Here is a 22,201-nt window from a genome sequence, read left to right as displayed (position 1 = left end):
AACTAGCGGGTGCTAGGATGTAATTAACGCAGTTAGTATTTAGTTGTCACTTGCGTCTTACGTCACTCAGATAAGCAGGAGGTACGGCGACACGGGAAGTCGGGTTGCCCATCACGCAATGGGTGTGTAGGTGTGACAAATGTTAGAATCGTACCAGTGTCGGAATGTCGTCCGACTGCATCGAGATGCCAGGTCCAAGTCCTATCCGCTCCACGACTCCTACGCTTGGCAGAGGGATCGCTTCGCCTTCGCTGGAACCCGTAACTCGTTCCAAGCCCATTTCGCTATGCTAAAGACACAAAACCCAAGTCCCGGATGGTCCCAGACCGGTCCGGAGCCTGCCAGTGAGTGCCAGTGCAGAAATAAGAAGACAGACAGATAAAAACGAACGGCAACGGCCCGGTCAGGTTTTCTCACGCGCCGGCAGCGGTTCTTCCGCGTTTACGGTTCACTTTCCAACACCTTGCCCGGGCCGGAAAAGAAGAAAAGCTGACCGCGTCCCGTCGCGGAGGAATGCACCGAGATGGCCGGTAAAAGGTACGAAATTGGCACAACGGCGTAGGCGAGGAGTGCAGTGTCCCCGAAGGAGAGAAAGAGACGTCGCGACAGAGAAAGAGGCCTCGAGCCTCGAGAGAAAAACCGTTGGCCTCGCGCTAATATCTCACCGTGGAGCCCTCACAGCAAAACTGCAACGCGGAGGATGCGATCGCCTGCGAGGAGGAGGCTCCGGAGGCGTATCGGGGTGCATCGCTGTGTTGGTACGGCCTTCTGTGACCTTGCCCGGAGGCGATCGTAACGGCAAAACCCGGCGGTTGGGGCTGGACCGCTACGGACCCCCCTACACGACGACCTGCGCGATCTGCGGAAGACGCGATCGCGTTTGCGTTTGTGTCTGTGCCTTGGCTCGGTCCGGACAGGCACAAACATGTTCGTGCCTGTCCGGGTTTGCGTACCTCGCTCCCGGATCCGGGCCCGGTGAAGGTGTTTCTGCATCGCCGTCCCTCCGTGTGGCATTAGTCAACCGATCGCGCCGTGGCAGCCTCGCAAGGCAGCGTGGGTACCTCCTTCGTGTGCCCTCGAAGGGGACGCACGCCGCGAAAGCCTTCAGCGCCCGCGGGCTCTAAACGCTGACAACATTAGTTGGCCCCAACCCCTTTGCGGCCGATCCCCGACGCAATAAGTCATCGTTATAGTTCCAGTGAATTGATAAGTCTTTCGGAGGAGCCCCGCTCTATCATGGAAGATGCTGATAGTTGGAAGCCTGTTGAAAGATCTGAGAATAATCTATTAATTTCATGCTACCGGATGTCAACCTTTTGACTGACACCGTCTTTGGGTGATATGTTTTTACTGATCGTCGTTAGGATGGTTGGCCCACCAAGGCGATGCTTTTCTTCGAGATTAACGTTCTTGAATGAATTCGTAGAAAAATAATCGTTGGGGCATTGAGTGCTTCATGTAGCTTACTTTATCTGTTTGGACACACGCCATAATAAAAACGTTCTGATTTTATTTATTTTTATAAAAGACAAGTTACGGTAATTCAAACTATAATTTCGACGGAGGATTGAAGGTTTCAAACCTATGATTGAACGAATGAAAGGCGAATGAGTTTCTTGCATCGAATACTTTACTTTCAGCTATCTGATGGGTTGAAATTGAGTACTGATCCGATCGCTTCCGCTAACTTATCGGTTCGCGGAAGAATCTGCCGTTCGAAAGGCGCAACAACAATGTGATCAGCGTACGTGAACCAAGTGCAGATGTGTCTGCGCAGCCGTGGAACCAGTTTCGTGCCTTTTCATGCCGATCAGCCCGATGGGTGGACCGCTCTCGGGGACTCGGACGTTCGACGGCCGGCACGGGTGAACTCGATGGCCACGCTTCCCACGACACACACGAGCCGATAGAGATAATTTGACAGTTGATCTTGCCCGGCCGCGCGGCTACTACCTACTATCTCCGCTGGCTGGCGCCAGCCATCGGAAGACGCGAGGTCCGCGCAGCCTCGCCAACTCGGGGCTCCGACATGCTGATGGGTTTGTTGACGTTGCGTAATGCTGCCCGGCCAGCCAGCTGCTGGAAACGGCAAAATTGTGATCACGACGACGCAGAGCGTAGGCCGCTGATGAGGTTTGAAATATGCCATTTTTTCCAGCATCTCGCGCAGGGCCTGGGGGACCGCGGGAGTGATGTGGACAAACACTTGACCTTTTCGGTGTACGGTGCGAGTTCTACCGAAACGGGGCGTAGGTTTCACCGGAGCACCGGAGCACCCTGCAGCAGCGAAATTGATTGAAGATTGAATTTCATTAAACGTGATACGAGACGGGCACTGTGCGTGGCCTGCGCCGTGGAGCCTGGTGAAACTGGACCACAATGATTGCCATTGTGACATTAAAAGAAGCGGTTTGCACAACCAATAGTTGAGAAGCACAGGTTGTCCCGGGGCGTGTTTCGATTCGCTGTTCGCAATTCGCCGGCACTCGAAGAAAGCTAATCCGTGCCGTGGGTCTGAATCGAGATACGATACGGAGAGTTGGAAAGTTAAAGCTTCTCCCTTCAAGTCCTATCGCTTATTTGGATAAATATTGTCTCCCAAGGTACATGGCGCTTAGCTCAGGAAAGGATTGGTACGAACACCACTCGGGGAAGGTTGCGTTCTTTCGCCCAGCTCACGAACACTTTCATCGTGGACCCTCTAGCCATTCTGTAACTTCATTTTCTCGTCCATTTTCCATTCCACCGGGCGACTTGGGCGTTTATTTTGAGGACGCACGGCCCTACCCGATGTGGCAGATGTTTACACAATGTTCTCCCAGAGGTCGAGTCTTTTTAGAATGGAACGTCCGGAGCAAAAGCCGGTTGAGCCGAAGGACGACCCGCTCAACGAAATGAAGGAACGACGTGCAGATCCGTAAATATCTTTCTTAACTGTGACCACACTCTTTCGGTGCCTCTTTCGAGCGGAATATGAACTGTCTAACAGTAAACAACTTATTAAGCAAGCGTCAGAAATAGAATTCAATTTCCAAACCATGGAGTTATTGAGTGAACGGTTCCGGAACCTTTCAGCGCCCCGTTCCTAAACCGCTTATAGGACACGCTTGTCAAGCATCCGGAAGCTAATTTAACGGGCTTTCGAATAATATTCTCAAGCGTTTGCTTTCCGAAATGGGTCTCCTGGCCGACTGGGACGATTAGCAACTGGAAACAGGACCGTTCCATTTTGAATTATTGACCGGTCCCTAGATTCTTAGTAGCGTGAGAGGATCCCTTCCGATCGGTCATTGAAGTCACCGCGGCTCGGATCGATAAATGATTGTGTGAATCGGACGGACCCTTGGCACAGGATTTGCAATGGTCTGGGCGACCCATTTGGGTCGATCGTGATGCCGTCTCACTGGGCTCTCTCTCTCTATTACGACCGGAAACCCGCAGCAGCAGCAGCGAGCAAATCGTTTACAAACAGATTGCAGAAGAAAGCAAAAACAATGAAAAAACTCGTACCATTTCCTTCGCGACTGGTTTCGCTGTCCGGTCCCCGTGAGCCGCCCGGCGGAATGGGACGTTTTATCTGTCCATTGGCACCAATCAACCTGGCTGGCGAGGCTCCGGTTTTGTCACCGGTTCAACCGACAGCGCCACCACGAAAAGCTTGAGTCGCTTGAGTGACTTCTGCCGTGGAACGACCGGAAATGAACACGTCGACGCCACCGTGTTGCTACGCAACCGTGTTGGGTAAACACGACCCACGGAACGGCGAAGTAAAACGGTCACGGGGCCGACCGCCCTACCAAAGGTCGTCGATCAACAGGAACGGACATGATCGGGAGCGCCGCATCTGCGTTATCCGGCGAAGGAAGGGTGTGTTGCGCATATGAAAGATCCCTTGGGTCGGAGAAGAAGACGGTTGAGAACGGGCACAATCGGTGATTTCGAAAGCCCAACCTGAAACTGTGCCAACGAAGTGCCTGCCTGCACAGGAACGGACACGTTCAATCGCGCACCGAGCACCATGAATCAGGAGGCAAAGGAAACATAACCTCGCACACATACACCCTCAGAAGTGCGACTTTGTGAAGGCTGTTCGCGGCCGACGGGAACAGCTGGCATCTCCCTTCACGCGGTGCTTCACGATGCCACACAGTTTCGAAATCCTGCCTCCATTTGAATGTTCCATTTTTTCCAACGCCGCTCGCAATTGGACCGATTTTCAAAACAATTGCACCCAAACATGATTGCGAACGGGGTGAGATTGCATCGCGGACACAATTTTGCACCGCACCGGTTTCGTGGTATGAGTGTGTGCATTCAGTCGCCAGCATAAACATCAGCTGGCAGCGCAGCATCGGGCGAACTGGGCGAGCGAGCGAGACAGCGTTGCTTCCGTTCCGCTCGTTTCGCGGAACGCTTTGGGTGTGTGCGTGAGCTCGGGGCGAGCTGCATCGAGGAGGCCGCTGAGAAGTTCGCTCACTCTGATCAGTTGTTCCGCAGAAGTGATCGAGTTGAGACGATAGACGTAATCGAGTGAGCGTTGCGAGTGCTTCGACTTTGATAGTTACTGACGCAACATATTCGTGTAAATTCGTGTCGCTGAAAATTGGTTCTTCGGAAGACGCATTTCGCGAATCGAATAAAAAGTGGTGCCTGTGAGCGAGAAAAGGCTGAATCGTGAAACTTTAAACCCAAACTGTGTTGGATGACACTGAAAAGTGATTGTCGTCGGGCTGGTGCCTCTTGGAAATTGGAGAACCTAGACGAGAGGAAGTTAACTCTTCTGCGTGTGCGGTGTTTTTGGGTGGAAAATTCGTGGTCAATACACTTGCATCAAATGCTGGCCAGTGGCCGATGCCAGTCCGTTGTTGCTCGATCGATGATCGCCGGCAGCTTGTCTGCCAAGTTTAATTAAAAAAGCAAAAAAAAGACAAAACCCCAACTCTCTAATCATGGTGCGCAGTCTGTCGCAGTGGACGAAAACGCTCAGTTTTCCGGCCCGCATCTCGCCGAACCGGAACTCGAAGGACTGCAACGTGAACGTGTTGCCGATCACACCGCCCCCACCGGCACCGCCGGCTCGGAACAAGTCCACCTCGACGTCGACCACCTCGTCCAACGCGACGATGTCCTCCTCGTCCCCGTCGTTCTCTTCGTCCTCGCCGACGCCACCACCGAACGTGCCCATCACCGAAATTAGTCAAATTGTAAGTAATGCGGGTGACATATTGGCTTGGCACCCGTATCCGGAGAGAGAGAGTGCTAAAAACGAACTGGACACTGGCTCTGAATTGTGGCCTCAAACTTCTTCTCACTCCTCTAAAAAAATGGTCATTAAAAGTTCCGGGTGTTGCAGCCGCCACATTCTTGGCTCGCAGCATACGCGCCCGCACCATGATGCCACGGGCATCTGCGGACGTGTAAATATGTTTACACAACTCCATTGAGTTTTATACATATTCTTTCCGTGTTCTGCCTGCGGCCGGTCCGGTCTGTGCGCAGGTGAAGTGTTTATTTTCAACATTCTTGTAATAATTTCACCTTCTAGTGGTGCGTGTGGGGGCCCACCAGAAGAGGCTCCTAGTTCCGTGAAGAAAAAATAAAAAAACGTTACTTGCTGCTGCGTCCCGGGATGATCCCCCTTAGCAGTTGCACATTGCTTCTTCTGATGATCCGGCGCTGGTGGAATATGTTCTGCTGGTGCTCTGGAGATGTTTCTTGGAATGCCTGGACCTGGGGTCCACCGCTAGGGCACCACTTTTCTTTTTATAGTCCCCAGCCCGCTAAGCGGCCAACTCCCAAGATCATGTTCCCTGCGACTACTCCGGGAGCAATGTATGGGGCCGCTGGATCCCATCGGATGCCGGCAGTCAGTCGTCACCACCAGGCGCGCCTGACGTGTGACGATGGCGTGGCATGTGGTGGCCAGAGTAATAAAAGTATCCAAAACGAGCGAACAACGCGAAGCCGCAGCGCAGAGCGCAGAAGGGAGTTAAATAAATCGGTTGTATTTTTAGCAACCGACCCCAGTCCGCGCGATGGCTTCTGAAGAAGGTTCTCAGCAGCTCATCATTGTTGCCTGTGCGGCTGGAAGATGTCCCTCTGAAGAGGCGGGTTCCTTCGCCGGAGTGTGGGTTGGCCCCCGACAGTCACTCGAAGTCGGTTTGATCCATCACGTCTTACGCGGGAGCATAATAACCTGTCGTGCGCATAAGTCTCGTGTAGGTGGGCTGAAGAATAGAGCGGTTTTAGTGCTGTGCTGTGGAGAGTGTCCCGTAGACACCGTGGATCGCGAATGATCTTCCCGCAAATCGCCTATTTGGGTTTGTATTCTCTGTAAGAACTGTTGTGAAGGTTACATTTCACAGTGTTGGCGTCTACGTCGGATCTACGGACGATCTGCTGTGATGCTAAAAGTGAGAATCCAAACCAGGAGTAGCGACCAAACAACTTGACGCGAGCTTTCCGCAACGCGGGCTTCACTTTCCCTTTTTTCCACCGGCCGGTTGGTGATCGGCCCCTAATTCGATTTGGCTGGGCGAATCACGCCAGAAAACAACCCCCACACGAATCGGGTGCCCGTTGAATCGGGGTCGATGGGGATTTTCTTTTCGATTTTTCTTCCCCCCACGAAAAAGGCGGCGGGATGTGTGTTTTACTTTTGTTTCCGAAAGTTAGCCCACCTCGGGGGGGAAGGTAATCGATTGCAAGGCGGAAAACTAGCGGCGGCGACGGCGAAAAAACGCGTCGCTCGCTGACTGACAGACGGATGATGATGATGATGATAATCGTGAAAGTGAGAAAAAAATCGAAAGCACACCCACCACACCCCGGGGATGGGTGGCCAGCGAATAGAAAAACACACCTCGGCGGCGGCGGCGACGACGGACTAAACGAATTTCCGCTTCGCGCTCGGGGGCTGTATTGATTTAGATTTTAGAGTGATACATCGCCCGCCGTTGGAGCTCTCTCTTCGATCCGGTGGCGTTGGTTCCACTCTTGGGCCGTCTCGCGGGGTGTGTGGGACCTGTTCCGATGTTTACAGCCTACTTCCGCTGAACGAAACTTCCGTTCCTTAGATCGTTGGCCTCTCGCGCAGACGGCGGCTACGCGCTTGCGTCGGGACGGATTTGCGCAAGATTGGTTTTTCTCCGTCCGTTTCACCGGCCGTTTGGGCTGTGTGGCCCCGGCCTATTTCCATCGGCCTGCCACCGATTGTCGCAATAAACGGTTGTAAATTGAACGATTCAAATTAGTGCCAGCCGTAGCCGGGGCCGGCGTGTGTGCGGGGAGGCCCTTCACTTCGGGATGGGGACCCAAATCAAACGCCAGCGACCGCCTAGAGAGGGCCTAAATTAACAACACACATTTCGCTGCGATCCTCTTAATGCTGATGGTGAGAATCCAATAATCCACCGCCAGTTACGGGGTGTTAAGAAAGCAATCCACCCATTTTTGTGGCTGGTTTCGAGATGAGCCTCGGGACACAACCAACAAGCAGAAGCAGCCGGGCGGGCGCGAGCAATTGATTGCTTTTTATTGTGTTTGCACTTGGCCTTCCCCTTGGCGGGCCGAAAAAAGGGGTCAGTTTTTCCGATGCGGCACCGTATCGAAATCGATTGGATTTTGGTGTGGAAATGGCTGGGAAAAGTGAAACCGTTGCTGTTGGTGCTCTGGTCCCTCGAGCCGTATAATAGTAAAAACGAATGAAGATTTCACTCACGACGACCGTGGTGCTGGTTCTTCGCTGTGAGAGAGTGTGACGTATGATCGTGAAATTATCTCATTATAGGGTCTCTAATGGGAAACGGCGCGGGCGCGCGATCGTTTAATCAAACTGACCATTGCGGCATGATATTGCAAACAGAATCGCACCCTCCTGTGATTTGCGTCGAATGGACTGCTCGGAGTTCCCTGTCGACGTACCCCAATTTTTTTGCGTCGGAAATTACGTTAATTCGCCCATTCGATTGTTTGTTTTAGGGTCCGCACTGAGACTCTCTCTCTTTTGATCGTCTCTTCAACTTGATCGCTCTCGAAAGGTGTCTAATTGAAAAGGTGTGCTGCCCGCGGCTGCGCCCAGCAGCATAAAGGCCACGGTCCAGCAGAGAGCATAATATCAGGGCACGGAGCCCCGGTGTGTTTGGCACACGACGCATGCTCCTCCGACCGCGGTCAACCGTGGATGATTTATGGTCTGTGTCTTGGATCGGGCGGCGGCCGGACTACAACCGGAAGGATGATACGTGGCTCGCGCGCGCGCCACTCGTGAAAGACACGGCCCGAAGCCCCCCAGCCCCCAGCACACATCAAAGTCGGGAGAAATTGGCCCATCCGCGTCCGTCCGGGTTGGTTGGTCGTAAAAATTAAATCAACCTTCCCGCGTCCGCTTATCACGGGCTGGCCGGTTGTGACCGTCCCGTGCCCTTGATGAGCAGCCAAGTGGAAGGAAAAGTAGTGCGGGGTCCGCGGTCGTCAGTCATTATTATTGTGTCCCGTTCGCTGATGTGTGTCTCGTCATTAAAGAACGAGAGACAATTTGGGAGCCAGCCTGTGTGCCATGCCAGAAATTAGAAAAACGAGTTTGTGGCCCAATTTACCCCCGATCGCTTTCCTGTCTTAGCTGTCCGAAGCAAAGAGAACCGTTTGAGAGGGGGCTATTGGTGAAATGCGATGGATCTCTATTGGGGAATGTCCTATGCCAAGACACTGAAGGTGGGCTCCCGGAGCCCAAAGTACTTTTTGGGAGTCTTTATTGGACTTTTTGTAAGAAATGGCCACTTACGAAATTTCACCAGAAAAGAGTTGATGTTGATGGGCGGTTGTTATGCTCTCTTTGGCCGCGGGCCGCGTCGTTTGCTTCCGGTGGCGGTGCTGTGCGCAAAAATGTGCTCCTGTCAGCGTCGCGTTTCCTTAATGGACGGTTTGAACTCCGTTTTCTCCTGGGGCGGCTTGCTGCTGCCGGTGCCGGTGCCGGTTGCGACATTGTTTTGAGAGAGGAGTTGCAGTTTATAAATAACTGTGTACTGTTTATGCTGTGTTTTGCTGTCGTCTTGTATGGCTACAACACAGACGCTGGTGCTGGTCTGGTGGGGCGCGATGCAGTTGCGAATGGGGGTCGCTTCACTTAAACCATATGCCACCAGACTCTGGTCCCTCGCGACACAGAATTGTGTCTGAAGTGGGACACTTTTGGATTTTGGAAACATATAACTGTGGGTATGTAATGAATCTTGCCGGAGAGGTCCCATTCAATCCTTTTACAGACAATAAGCCTAGCAACTAGTAGTCCCCCGATTAGGTCCACCCGATAGTGTGCTTCGCCATAGGCAGGTCAAGGCCACCGAAGGTTGCCCCGGTGATATCATTGATCGGTGATTTCTTTGAGCAATGCCGGGGGTCGCGCGACCTTATGGATCGATAATTAATTTTTTTTTGCGTTAAGCCTTCGCCAAAGCACAATTTCCGGTGACCTCCAGCCACCGGTGATTCGCTAGGGGCTGATACGAACGAATATCTGCTCCCCGGAGAGCCTTCACCTCAATGACATTCGTTTTTTGGGTGGGAATATTCTCATGTGGAAGGAGCACAACGCCCGACCGATCGATCGAGAGCCTGATGCTGGACTTTGATTTTGGGTGATCGCGATGGTGGAACCGATAAGCGGGAGCTGAACGCGGGGCCCGTAGAACCTCTAAAGCACGGTAGAGGTGGCGGTGACCTGTTCCGACGTGGCGACGCACCAAACGCCTCCCTAAGTGTAACGAGGCTAACGCGTATTGCGTAGAGAAGCATCGCGCGCGTTAATCAGAAAGGGACACAGAGAGAGAAGGAGAGAGAAGGAACGACCCGGAGAACGGTGTGTGGTACATTTTCCCACATAAATCCGCTTACTTAGCCGCGTTTGTCGCCATCGTTGTCGCCGCCGCGTTGGCTGTGGAATGTTATGAGAGGTTGTTGTTTGCACACACATTGTAGGCCATCGTCGTCGCGTCGTCGCAGGCTGGCCAGTTAGCCAGCCAGCCGCGGCCACCTTCGGGCGAGATTGTGGAAAGTGGCACCAGCCGGCACTACGTGGCACACCGGTGATGATGATGCCGGGTCTGGGTACCGTTTTGTAGTTCTTCTCTAAAGAAGGATCCACCACAGATAAATCATAGAGGAGATCACTTCCGAATCAGCTGAAGGGAGACAGAGTCCCACATCTGAGATCTGAAGTAGAGCTTATCCAGTCGTTGTCCAATGCCTCGGGAGTTATTGATCTACCGAGCGTCCGACTTCCATCCATTTTGTCGTGCTTGGTGGTCGATCGTAGTTCACTCGCCCGGTAGTGGTCGACCTCGGGTGTTTGTCGACACATGGTTCGCGGGGGCCTTCAGCTTAGATGGAGGTCCACACGTCAGACTCCACCGCTCTCTGTTCGCGCCAGCCGTGACGTGGTGTGTACCCTAACTCCCCAACTGCCGTCGTGCGATATGATGGTGCCTTATCGCGGCCAGACCCGGTGGAATGATGGATCGCAGATCGGGCCACGATTTCCTGACGCCGTCGGCTGCGCGTGACAGATAAGCGCCTGGAATTCGGTGCTGTTGACCCACGCCCAAGGGTGGTAAAGTGGGACGACGCCCTCTGCTCATAACAACTTCCGGTCGGCATGGATGATCGATCTTCTCTCTTCTCTACTAATTGTTGGTTCTGTGGGGATTATCCTAAATGGTGGAAATTAAGATATTTGCCACTTTTCCCCACGGGAATTGGAGTCCACCGCTCTGCTGGCGGCCACACAGAACAAACAATCCAACAACCCCCTCTGGGGGCAAAGAAGAAACCCTTTTTAGGTTGGGTAAATATTTTGGTCCGTTATCGGGTCTCGATAATTTCCAGCGCGCGCGATCGGGGTCTCCCTCCTCAACCCTTATCACTGCCCGAAACCGCTTCGCTGTGGGGATCTGATTGAATTCTTCCGGTGCGTCCGCGGCCTCTCTGTGGCTTATGTTTTCTTTGCTTCGCGCTTCTTCGCCGCGCGCGGGCTTTCGGGTGGAGGCGCCTTCTTCTTCTTTCTTCGTTCATTGAATGAACTCATTGATATGCAGCGGAAGGCCGCGGCCAATGTGTACACACTCCGGCACCGGGGGAAAACAACAGATACCGGAGCATGAAACCCACAGCAGAAAGGAACAATAAGAAGGCTCAATCATCGCTCTCGCTCTCCGGTGCCGCGGGAACGGTATTTTGTTGCTGCTGTTGTCCGAGTGCGACCAAAATGTGTGTTCGTTGAAGAACCGGAGTTTTTTTCTTCTTCTTTTTGGGGGGAAGCTTTTAGCATCGAAAAGGTTTCCTTCCTTCCTCCTTCCGCACACACACCCCGACCCAGGCCCAGGCCACGGTTGGGGACGATCACTCCCTGTTGTGGGCTTCTCTGTCAGCCGCGCTATGCTTCGTTTTGATTATTCTGTTTTGATTTCCGTTCCGGCTTTCGGTCGGGACGGCGGAATGGGGATTTCCTTCTTCGCTTGGTTCTCACCGCGTCGCCGGTGACGTGATCCTCACGCTCGCGTTGCGGTCAAAGATCGTCCTCCCATTCCGTGGCACAAACGCGGACACAACTTTTGTTCTGAACGGCAGATCGACGAGCTACTGGCCAAACGTCAACACAGTCATCAACAATGCAGTTTGACAGTTAAAATTAATGCGATCGCGTGTCACGCACGATCAATCTTGAGACAATGTTGTATAAACAATTCGACCATCCTCCAGCGACTGGCGATCAGCGACGATCCCAAATCGGCGTGTTCGCTCGTCCGGTGACACATCTTTTGCGCGTCCTGCAAAGCCAAAAAGTGAGCTTAACTAATTCATTTCTCTTTCTTCTTTCTCCCTCTCTCTTTCTTTCTTTTGTCCACAGATCTATCCCGACCCGGAGTCCGAGAAGGCCATTATGGGCTCATTGGTATTCTGTATCCATCACAAGCAAGGCTGCAAATGGTCCGACGAGTTGAGGAAATTGAAGGTGATTATCATCATCGTGTCTTGGCCGCCACCACACTCCAGCGGGGCCTCTTCGCTTCTCTCTTTCCTTTCATTATTTCCTTCCACCGCGCGAAGAAATCAAAATGCGCGAGTTTGTTTTTCGGTTTCGGTTGCTGCGCCGGGGAGATGCAAAACAGCGATCACCACCACCACACACCCTTTTCGGACGCCGGTCATTCGTCTCTCGCGGCTCTAGAAAGGGGTGGAAGAAAGTGCAACCACCCGTTGATGGTGGCCGCCAAGAAAGTGCAAAAAAGAGGCCTAACCTCCTGCTCGGGCTTCTGCCTCTGAGGTAACTCCTCAAACACCGCTGCTAATAGACAGTCACTGAAGGGGGGCTCTTTCGGCTTCTTCCATTAAGCCGGGCCACCCCTCGGTGCTCTCACCTCACCACGCAAATAATCCGCGTGAGCGAAAATCCCACCAGGGTGTGCGCTGCGCAGGCGGCGATTGGAAACTGGTTTTGGCCTGGGACCGCTGCTGGACCCGAACGGAACCCCACACGCGATATTGAAGTTCCCGGGCGGCCCATGTCCCGGATTTAACTTAATTAATTTTGAACTGAAGCTTACTTAGCCTACGCAGTGGATTGGTTCCTTAAGCGGTGGGTAGCGGGTCATAACGCCTAAACGACGTTAGTTTTTGGAAGGTTGTAATGAAAATGGGGTCGCTGTAGAGATCGCGAACTGTCTGGGGTCTTCGCTGGCGCACTGGGCACTCACCGTTTGTTTCTCTCGTCTGTTCCGTTTCCCCACAGGCTCATTTGAATACCTGCAAGCACGATGCTATCCAGTGTCCGAACAAGTGCGGCTCGCAGATCCCGCGCGTCATGATGACGGACCACCTGGCGTTCACCTGCATCCTGCGGCGCGCCATCTGCGAGTTCTGTAACGTCGAGTTCACGGGCATCGGGCTGGAGGAGCACGCCGGCACGTGCACCGCGGAGCCGATCTACTGCGAGTCCAAGTGTGGCACGCGTGTCCTGCGCGGCCGCATGACCATTCACCGTGCCAAAGACTGTGCCAAGCGGATGCGGCGCTGCCCGCACTGTGGCCGCGAGTTTAGCGCGGACACACTGGGCGCTCACGGGGCGACCTGCCCGAGGAGTCCGGTTCCGTGCCCGCAGCGTTGTGACGTGGGGCCGTTCGCCCGTGCCGACCTGGATGCGCACCTGCGGGACGAGTGCAAGGCACTGACGGTGCCGTGTACCTTCAAAGAGGCCGGCTGCCGCTTCAAGGGCCCGCGCCACCTACTGGAGGCTCACCTGGAGGCCAACACATCCGCGCACCTCTCGCTGATGGTCGCCCTGTCCGGGCGCCAGGGCCAGCAGATCAACATGCTGAAGAGTGCGATGGCCAAGCTGAGCACCAACTACACTGGCACGCTCCTGTGGAAGATTAGCGACTGGTCGGTGAAGATGCAGGAGGCCCGCACGAAGGACGGCTTGGAGCTGGTTTCGCCACCGTTCTACACCAGCCAGTACGGCTACAAGCTGCAGGCGTCAATGTTCCTGAACGGCAATGGGCCCGGCGAGGGCACGCACGTCTCCGTCTACATTAAGGTGCTGCCCGGCGAGTACGACGCCCTGCTCAAGTGGCCCTTCTCGCACTCGGTCACGTTCACGCTGTTCGAGCAGGGAACGCTGGGCAGTGGGAACGGCGGCGGTGGCCAGGGCGGAGTGGCCGAATCGTTCGTGCCCGACCCGACGTGGGAGAACTTTCAGCGCCCGTCGACGGAACCGGACGCGCTCGGGTTCGGCTTTCCGCGCTTCGTTTCGCACGACCTACTCAACCGGCGCCCGTTCGTGCGTGACGATACCGTCTTCCTGCGCGTCAAGGTGGACCCGAGCAAGATAGTGGCCGTATGAAGACCGACCGACCGACCGGCGACGATGAGCCTTCGCCCTCCAACCCATCTGTACATAAATCACATCGCCTGCCCGTGCACCGCCCTGAAACTAGTTTAAGCGCTCCATCGAAAATGCGAACCCTTTCCCCGGTTGTACATAATTCCCGTTCGCTCTCTTCCGATCGCAGTTTTGGATAGAGAGAGAGAGAGAGAGAGGATAGTTTGAAGGAATCCTAGCAACCGGCCGCCGTGTCACGCGGATCGTGTGAAGATCTCTCCCGGAGAGAGGTGTATACTCACGCGGTGCGTGAGCCTCGCGGATGACAAGCTCACCGAGACGGCCATTGTTTCGCGTTCCGTTCCTGGTTTCAAGTAACGGAACGGGAAGAATCCGGCGCGCTCACATGGGCCCCACGCCGGGCGGGAGTGGCTGGGTGGGTTGCCGGATGGTTCAATTTTTTGTTTGTACGTAAGAAGAAAACGTCGGCCGTGTGTGTTGTAAAGAAAAAGTCACACGGCCACAACGCGTAAGAAACGGTACAAAACGGCAAACGCACACACGATCACGCCGCAATACAACGAAAATCAGCTTCGAAATCTCATTGTTGCTTTTAAGGACTGAGCCACAAGCCAAGCGTCTTCAACGGGGCGTGGAACACAAACAAGTATGTTAATGCTTAGGTCGTAGAATAGCCTGGTAAGCCGAAGAGTTGAGGAGAGAGCGGAAGAGAGCGGTCATAATGTGAGGTCATTACACAAGGAAACGAAGAAACGCAGCGATGCGTGTGGTGCAGAGCAGATGTCAGCAAATTGCGTTGCGAAAAGCATTATTGTTTGGATTACTTTACGTTTAGGCAAAGTTCGATCGCAATCAAAAGGTTCAACAAAAGGTGCGCGTCTCGCGCCCAACCGAAACGCCATCAAAAGCGTGTCTCCGTAACACGAGGGGTTGTTGGTTACCGTTTTCGTTGAGTTGAAAAGTGGGTTATCAACTGCCATCCCCATGCAGCATTCAGCGATCACCACCGCGATCATACATTGTCATAAACCCTTCTTTCTTTCGATTCGAGTCATTAGCTTGTAAGGTTAACCGCTTAGAATTGTAGGGCATTTATAACAGCAAACGCAGCATTATTCAATCATTTATACTCGATTTTTATGGCGAACGTGCGCCACACATTTCGCTCTTTTCCGCCCGACGGACGTAGCATTAGTGGTGTTTCTTTTTCAGTTTTGTTTGTGTCTTTTTGTTTTATTTCATTCATTTGGTGGAAGTGCCCATCGAAAGGGCCCGCGCCCAGCCTTCACCCGGCCCGGCCCGGAAGTGTGGCGCGCTGTGGTGCCCTCGGTGGGGCCACTCCAGTAGCTAGAAAACCATCTCATTCGCATACTAAGATACTTTCATCTACGACGAGCGTGCGCCTTCACGCAAGGGCGCGCGCGCTTAGAGAATAGGGCAACAGTAACACGCACTAGCTGTAAGGACATCTTCTTTATTTTTGTACAATAACCAGCGAACTAGCTTCGGGAGGTGTTTTCGTTATTTTGTAGCTGTAAAAATATGTGATTAGGCAAAAGACGAAATACAACCGAGTGTGAGCAATCGACTGAATTAACCAGAAAACGTTTACCCCGTTGTTGGGGTGTGTTTTTAATGGATTGGGGGGTCATATCGTTCAATATCACAAATTTATTGCTGTTTGATGGGGCCGATGGGAACGCAATGTGTTAGGTAATGTATTTCTTCGGGACTTCATGAGAACCTTCGCCCAATTCATATCTTTGTTAAACTGTTTAGCCACGGTTTATTATAATACCTTTTCATTCTCATTTCCCAATGATTCGGTGTTTCAAAGGATCGAACTTCCAGGTATCTGATCGGTTTCCCTTCTCACTTCCTGTTTAATACAAGACAAAACTCGCGCCAGCTGAATTTGTATTAAATTGCTTGAAAACTATCGAGTTTTATTGAAATTTACCCAGATTTTGTATGGGAGCTCATTTTTGTATGAAATGAGACGTGGCGAGGCCAGCCGGGAACAGTTAGTTTCGAACAAATGAACATCTTAGGATTACTTTTAGAACAGATAAAGCACAATTGAGGTTCTTATTTAAAAAAAAAGAACAAAGAACAACCTACTAACTTTAGTATACTAATGTACAATATACACGAATTTACAGGCAACGAACGCACGCAAACAATGCCCGTTACCACCGATTTGAGGAGGAACTTCCTAGACCACTCGTTCCGGCCATAGTAAACGATTGTGTCGTAACGTTGTGCGAGCGAACCGCTTTCTTTGTTTGCTCGATGCGCTCCAAAAAGTCCATCGCGTGCGGTAGCAGCGGCTGTATTGTGTGCAGTTCCAGGACGGTCACGTTTTCCAGGTTGACCGTATGGGCACCTTCGCTTTTGAGAAAATTGTCCACCGTCGTTCGCAGCTTGGCACAGCGTACATCGTAAATGTCCTTGATGAGTGTTTTAATCACATCCGAGGACGGCACATCTTCCGGGGCCGTGTTGAGGATCAGCTTCGCTTCCACCATGTAGTTTGCGCTGGGCATTTTGGTGAACGTGCTGCAATCGTGCGTGCGTCATTAGAATCGGAAGCGATTAATCGAAAACGGCCGCCTTACCCAACTCGTTTCTCCATCTCCTTAATATCTTCCAGCAAATCGATGTCCATCCACTGTGGCGCTACGATGCGACACTTCTGTTGCTGCCGCAGGTGAATCGCCAACCACAGTGGCACGTACAGCGGCGCTCCACCACGAAACGGTTCAATGGTGCCGGATATAAGATAGATTGCATCGTGATTGAAATTCGGAATCACACCGATGAGAGAATTTTCCCCGATAAACTCCAGTTCAGACGGTTCCATCGGGACCGTTTATTCACAAAACAGAACAGTAGAACTGGCCAAACAAATTTTGCGCGGTTTTTCTACCCACTGACAGCTAAATTCTGGCACAAGGTCCGGAGAGGGGAGAGGGCAAGGTGAGAGTTAGGAATTATCAATCTTGCTCGTGGAATAAAAGCTGCTGTTGGTTCCGGAGTCAGTTTGAAATAAATTACTATTTTGTTTTAGAATTCATGCTTTATTTAAAATAGGTTTGGAATAGTTAAGCTAGTTTAACATCTACTGCAAGTTAGGAAAAGATAACTTGTTTAAGGACACCACCCTGTGTTGCGCATTGACTGCTGTCAAAATAAACGTCATGCGGTCGGTTCGCCAAAGTAAACAAATAAACAGTGGCGATTGCGAGCCACTTGTTGTGTAAAAGATTTTGTGTATAGAATTTGCAATCATTGGGTTCGCGAGAAGTTGGAGTGATACCGTCGGCTAGCGAGCTGTAGAAATATGTCGGATACGAAGGAGTTGCAAAATGATGAACGAGAAGCACTAATATCCATCTACGAAGGCGACAGTGCCTTCAAGCAGGTGAACTCAGGGACGTATCAGTACAAGGTGCGTAAGACGGGCTGATCGTACGGGAGATTTTGTTTTCTAACTAAAACACTTTTTACAGTACGGAGAAGAAGGCAATAAATCGTTTCTACTGGAAATATGTTGGACCGAAAAGTATCCGGAAGAGCTTCCCACTTTCAACCTGGAGACGTTCTACAACAGGAATCTGTAGGTTAAACGACAGCACGTGCTTTGGGCTAAACCATGGTAGTCTAATGCCCGCTGTTTCTCACATCTGTTCAGCTCACGGAATGCGAAAGATAGTATCGTGTCGATCTTGCGTGAAGAGGCCGAACAGTGGCTCGGCTGCGGTATGACTTACACACTATTTGAGTGCCTCAAAGACAAGCTGGATGATTTGCTGACGGACGAAAACTGTAATGCCGGTGAAGGACAGCAGGCGGTAATAGGGACTACAAGTGAAACGCTGGACGAAGATCCGGTGGCCAACAGTGACTCGGATGCGGACGACGACGAGGACGATGCGCGTGGAAACCGTAAGGAACCGAAGCGGGAACAGTTGACGAAGGCACAAAAACGGAAGCAATGGGACCGGGTGGACAGTAAAGGCAATCGGCAACGGGGCTGGAATTGGGTGGACATTGTTAAGCATCTCTCGCAGACCGGGGGGAAACCGGAATAGGGGCGGTGTGTTGTGTGATATTGCGACGGGAGCCAACAACGAAAGTGGAATAAAAACAAACCCAACGGAAGGCATTGGTCGACTTTGGTTTGAAAATGGAAATGTTTTATGCCGTTTTCTTGCCTTAATTCTACTGCAGCATTCGTGCGATAATTGAACTCGTTTTGCTTCGATTGAAGTTGGTTTTTGTTTGGTTGTACGAATCTAATTTCTGGCCACTCCAATAAATTGTGCCGAACTGAAGCCTTCGTGTTGCTACGTGGCGAAAATAGAGTTCAACGGAACCGCGATTCCGCGACCACTATACACCCGTACAGCATGCTAATAATGTATTAAAAAACTGCTAATGGAAATAGTTTGCCAGTTTAAGCTAAAATGGTATCACAGCAGGTGAAGCATACATTGGTGCAGACGGTTTCAGCTTTCTTGTCTCTGCTGCGGTGTCAGCTAAAATGACCATAAAATCGTGTGCTTTAAATAGGCTAATTCTTAAAACATCCGTAAGCTTGTGTTGCGTGTGTAAGCTGTAGTCTTCGATGCGTTGTGCAAAGCGCGCAAACTTTTCTATAAAAGCGGCAGCAAACAGGCGTGGAACGTAACTAAAGGAGTCAGGCTGACCAATCCAAATGCTGCATCGCTCTACGAGTGCGGGCACGCGTGCAAAAGAGATCTTAAAGCGACGTATCGTTATTTGTCAGGTTCGTTATCCGCTTGGTGAATAAAAAATTGCACATATCTAAAATCACTTTTTTAAAAACGGCCCCCGCCAGCGTGCGGATAGTTATTCCGATTGGATACAAAAATAAACCGAAGACGCGCTCTAGTGGCCAGTTGCCAGTCTTCGTTCGAGGAAAAGTACTATTCATTGCCGTCATTGCCTTTCAATCAATTGATATGGTTAAAAAGTCTCACTACGCCAGTGGCTCGCTGCTAGGTGAACGATAGAAAATAGTCTAATAACTTGCTTTCAACACGTTTCGCTAATTACTTTTCAGGAATTGGTTTGTACCGACTAGTGCCGCGTGAGCCTATGCCACTGGAACGTGATTCTACGATCGAATGATCGTGATCGTATTCTAATTATGCGCACCCGATTTACGATGTTTGGGTGGCGTTCTATCAATTTGGACGTTAGGCACACGTTATTGTGTGGTATATGCTTCGATTCGATTCCCTTGCCGCCGGTCGTCCTTTTTCACGTTTTCGTTTTTGCTTCGATGCATTGCGGTGGTGCATGGTGTGTTCACTCGTGGCGTACTCGCGCACTGGAGTTTGGTCCTAGAAAGAGGGTGGACGGTAGTGCCCTACGCACTCGCCCTTACGCACTATACCTAAACTGACTAGAGCGATAGTGCTTTCGTTGATATTTTCTCGTTGCGTTGCCGACATAGCCGTTTAAATCGTTTGTTTTCCGTTTGGCACTCGTATAGCTACTCCTCGGGTGCGTGCGTGAAGAGGAGCAACATTTCGGAGGATATCGGGATCGTTTGTGAGTGCCACAAGAGTAAGGGAGGGAAAGAGAACGCCTACAGAAAGCGAGTCGTCCGCCGGTTAGCAGGGAGTGCGGAAGAGCAGCGACACACGGCAGACTCGTAGAACGGGTCGACCATCGATTATATCCTCCAATCGAGCCGGTATTCGTCGGTCTTGAGCAGATGCGCATGCATGTTCCAGCCCTCGCACTGGGCCAGGTTCAGGAACTCGTTCCACTTGTTCTGTATCTCCCAGTAACGGTCGCGCAGCTGGCTCTTGTCCTGCAGGTACGAGGCGACGTAGAAGTAGGACTTGATGATGTCCAGTGGTTTGACGTAAAAGTGTAAATACACGCCAACATAGTGGCGCGTTTCGGCGATCAGAAACTTTTCGCGCGAATCGAAACACGCGATCAGATTCTCTAGATCGTAGCAGTTGCGGTAGAACTCGGTCAGCTCACGCACCGAACAGCCAATCTTGACCCGCGCCGTCAGCGAGACCGTTTGCCCGACGGTTACGCGCTCCAGTTTGTTCACTTGCCTCGGCGACAGCATCATCCCCGACTTGAAGTACTCCTCCAGTGCGATCAGATAGCGTGCCTCGTTGAACGTACGCAGACATACCGCTTTGACCGCTTTTATGTTGGCGTAAATGTGAACGAGCGTCACGAACACGAACAAACCGTACAGTATCCTGTGGAAGAAAAATAATTAAGTTCCAGCCCCATCATTGTGTCGCGCCAGCCGAGCCACGCTGAAACATACCGCTGATTTTGGAGATACGTCAGCAGAAACAGCCCCACGAACGAAGCGATCAAATTCACACACGTTTCCTGGGCGCTGTCCTTCGACGCCACGTCGGCCAGGTTGCCACGGAGCGCATGGTGCTGGGTGAGTGCGGACCGGGTCGCACCGCCTGCCACACCGACTATCGCCTTCATCGTGGTCGTTCCGCACAGAATGTACGTCGATGCCTTCGGGTAGTACGGCAGCACGAACAGATCAATCGCCATCGCCACATCGTTCAGTACGTCCGCTCGGATGCGCCACTTTTTCGAATCGATATCCAATTCCGAACTGAAAAAAAAAACACCGAAAATTATGGTTAAAAATAGCATTCAAAAACTTAATTCGTGCTAAACGGGCAAGGTCAATCCACCTTCCAAGGCCGATCGAACTCACTAACGGGGCCAGTGGCGTGCCGTGTGGCATGCAGCGCTTACCCTTTCCACCAGGCGAACAGTATCCTGCCGAGATGGCCCATCCCGTCCTTCAGTACCCACGTAACGGTGGCGGACAGCGGCGTGATTGCATCGCTACCGACACCGACCCCTTTGAGGATGGCATGCGTCGTTAGGGTTCCTGGGGCGATGCGTGGCAACCGACCAAAAAAAGGAAAGAAAACATAAACACACAACTAAATTCTGGTGACCCACAAACACTCCGCAGTAGGTCGCAGTTACCACTAATGGTGCTGCAGAATGCCTGCACCGTGTCCCACTTTTGGTACGCCAAATAGTCACTGCTCACGCTGTCCGGATAGCCGACCGGCAGGAAGAGATGCTGCAGGAACCGCTTTATGCTGAGACGCTTCCGCAGCGACGGTCGTTCACCCTTCACCGTCACGCGCACCACGGAGTCTTGGTCTTTTGCAGTGGACGGAAAGGGACGTAGAGTTTTAAATAATTAATCGACTCGCTCTCTCGCTCGCTTTGCTGGCGTGGCACGGGTCGACACTTACGATCCGGAGTGACGTACAGGATTTCCTCCCCATTGGAGCAGTACTGTTCGCGGAAGTGTATTTTCATCCTTCTCGAGTGTACTTCAACTTCCCCCAAAACCTGGTCCCGGTCAACGCAGTACGACACGTGCGTACATCAATGCGACGGGCTTACGGTGGAGTTTTACGCGCACCACGTTTGTGCAGCGTGGCCCGCACTACAAACAAATAAATGGGAAACAATACGTACAACTCGTCCCGTTTCGCTGGAGTCGATGGACTGGACTTTTGCTCGCCGTGCCCGTTTGACAGCTCCAGTGTTGTGACGTTTGCGAGTACCCGCGAGGACTGCGACACGAACAAAACGCCCGAAGAGGTGTTTACGAATTGTTTGTTTGAATCGACCGTTACAGATGCGATTATTGATTCCTAAAACGTTCCTTTAATGTGCAAACCTCCCTGTTTACTGTTATATTCTGAGTATTCAATATTCAAGAAACTGTAATCAATTAAAATTTGTTCAAATAATAAATAGGCTTGCATGTTCTTAATGCATGCAAGGCTTATGTTGTTAATCAATTAAAATTTGTTCAAATAATAAATAGGCTTGCATGTTGTGGCATATACGAATGAGTCTGTAGAAATATATGGGTGAATTGGCGAGCGGGGCGCCAGTCAGTAGACCGAAATAGAGGAGTACGGTTGTGCACAAGAGCTGCGCACATGTGTTTTTATTTACACAGAAGTCCCTGTTGAGAGTTGTTTTGAATTGCTTCAGGACATGTTACGGCACTTTTGGACAAGTTTTAGACAAAAATAAAACATCCTGTTTTATTTTCCACATTTTTCCATAAAATTATACTTATACGAATATCATATAAACCTTTGTCTTTGGCATGGAAACCGATGAATCGGTGGAGGATGTAGTACGGACGAAACGACGAATAAAAAAAACATCTTAAATTAGAACTGTTAACCTTGGCTTTCGGCCAAGGTTTGAATATTATTGGAGTATTGATAA

At 51.6% G+C, this 22,201-nt stretch overlaps 4 protein-coding genes across 4 annotated transcripts; 2 read left to right on the top strand and 2 right to left on the bottom strand.

The window, feature by feature from the left end:
* Positions 1 to 4,949: 4,949 nt before the first annotated feature.
* On the top strand, positions 4,950 to 13,894 carry LOC131210747 (TNF receptor-associated factor 4). The gene is made up of 3 exons (XM_058204039.1): positions 4,950 to 5,204; positions 11,903 to 12,007; positions 12,785 to 13,894. The coding sequence occupies exons 1-3, from the start codon at positions 4,950 to 4,952 to the stop codon at positions 13,892 to 13,894; spliced, it is 1,470 nt and encodes a 489-aa protein (XP_058060022.1).
* A 2,189-nt stretch (positions 13,895 to 16,083) lies between these two features.
* On the bottom strand, positions 16,084 to 16,757 carry LOC131210918 (probable DNA replication complex GINS protein PSF2). Its single transcript, XM_058204237.1, has 2 exons — positions 16,513 to 16,757; positions 16,084 to 16,453 (listed from the first exon to the last, which is right to left on the bottom strand). The coding sequence occupies exons 1-2, from the start codon at positions 16,755 to 16,757 to the stop codon at positions 16,084 to 16,086; spliced, it is 615 nt and encodes a 204-aa protein (XP_058060220.1).
* Positions 16,758 to 17,133: 376 nt separating this feature from the next.
* LOC131212915 (RWD domain-containing protein 4) lies at positions 17,134 to 18,679 on the top strand. Its single transcript, XM_058207002.1, has 3 exons — positions 17,134 to 17,345; positions 17,407 to 17,513; positions 17,589 to 18,679. The coding sequence occupies exons 1-3, from the start codon at positions 17,238 to 17,240 to the stop codon at positions 17,986 to 17,988; spliced, it is 615 nt and encodes a 204-aa protein (XP_058062985.1). The 5' UTR covers positions 17,134 to 17,237; the 3' UTR covers positions 17,989 to 18,679.
* On the bottom strand, positions 18,082 to 21,412 carry LOC131212914 (RUS family member 1). Its single transcript, XM_058207001.1, has 5 exons — positions 21,202 to 21,412; positions 20,924 to 21,106; positions 20,684 to 20,822; positions 20,226 to 20,537; positions 18,082 to 20,154 (listed from the first exon to the last, which is right to left on the bottom strand). The coding sequence occupies exons 1-5, from the start codon at positions 21,266 to 21,268 to the stop codon at positions 19,602 to 19,604; spliced, it is 1,254 nt and encodes a 417-aa protein (XP_058062984.1). The 5' UTR covers positions 21,269 to 21,412; the 3' UTR covers positions 18,082 to 19,601.
* Positions 21,413 to 22,201: the final 789 nt, after the last annotated feature.

This window comes from Anopheles bellator, chromosome 2 (genome assembly GCF_943735745.2).
Source record: "Anopheles bellator chromosome 2, idAnoBellAS_SP24_06.2, whole genome shotgun sequence".
NCBI lineage: Eukaryota > Metazoa > Arthropoda > Insecta > Diptera > Culicidae > Anopheles > Anopheles bellator.
The sequence above is the reverse complement of the archived record's forward strand: the minus strand, read 5'-3'. Positions and strand labels throughout refer to the sequence as shown.

Excerpts from the sequence above, each read along its gene's own strand:
- LOC131212915 (XM_058207002.1), top strand. The coding sequence starts at position 17,238 with ATGTCGGATACGAAGGAGTTGCAAAATGATGAACGAGAAGCACTAATA. Across the intron at positions 17,346-17,406 it reads CAGGGACGTATCAGTACAAG|TACGGAGAAGAAGGCAATAA; the intron begins GTGCGTAAGACG and ends CACTTTTTACAG. Across the intron at positions 17,514-17,588 it reads ACGTTCTACAACAGGAATCT|CTCACGGAATGCGAAAGATA; the intron begins GTAGGTTAAACG and ends ACATCTGTTCAG.
- LOC131210747 (XM_058204039.1), top strand. The coding sequence starts at position 4,950 with ATGGTGCGCAGTCTGTCGCAGTGGACGAAAACGCTCAGTTTTCCGGCC. Across the intron at positions 5,205-11,902 it reads TCACCGAAATTAGTCAAATT|ATCTATCCCGACCCGGAGTC; the intron begins GTAAGTAATGCG and ends TTTTGTCCACAG. Across the intron at positions 12,008-12,784 it reads ACGAGTTGAGGAAATTGAAG|GCTCATTTGAATACCTGCAA; the intron begins GTGATTATCATC and ends GTTTCCCCACAG.
- LOC131210918 (XM_058204237.1), bottom strand. The coding sequence starts at position 16,757 with ATGGAACCGTCTGAACTGGAGTTTATCGGGGAAAATTCTCTCATCGGT. Across the intron at positions 16,454-16,512 it reads GAGATGGAGAAACGAGTTGG|CACGTTCACCAAAATGCCCA; the intron begins GTAAGGCGGCCG and ends GCACGATTGCAG.
- LOC131212914 (XM_058207001.1), bottom strand. The coding sequence starts at position 21,268 with ATGAAAATACACTTCCGCGAACAGTACTGCTCCAATGGGGAGGAAATC. Across the intron at positions 21,107-21,201 it reads CCTGTACGTCACTCCGGATC|ACCAAGACTCCGTGGTGCGC; the intron begins GTAAGTGTCGAC and ends CCACTGCAAAAG. Across the intron at positions 20,823-20,923 it reads ATTCTGCAGCACCATTAGTG|GAACCCTAACGACGCATGCC; the intron begins GTAACTGCGACC and ends GCATCGCCCCAG.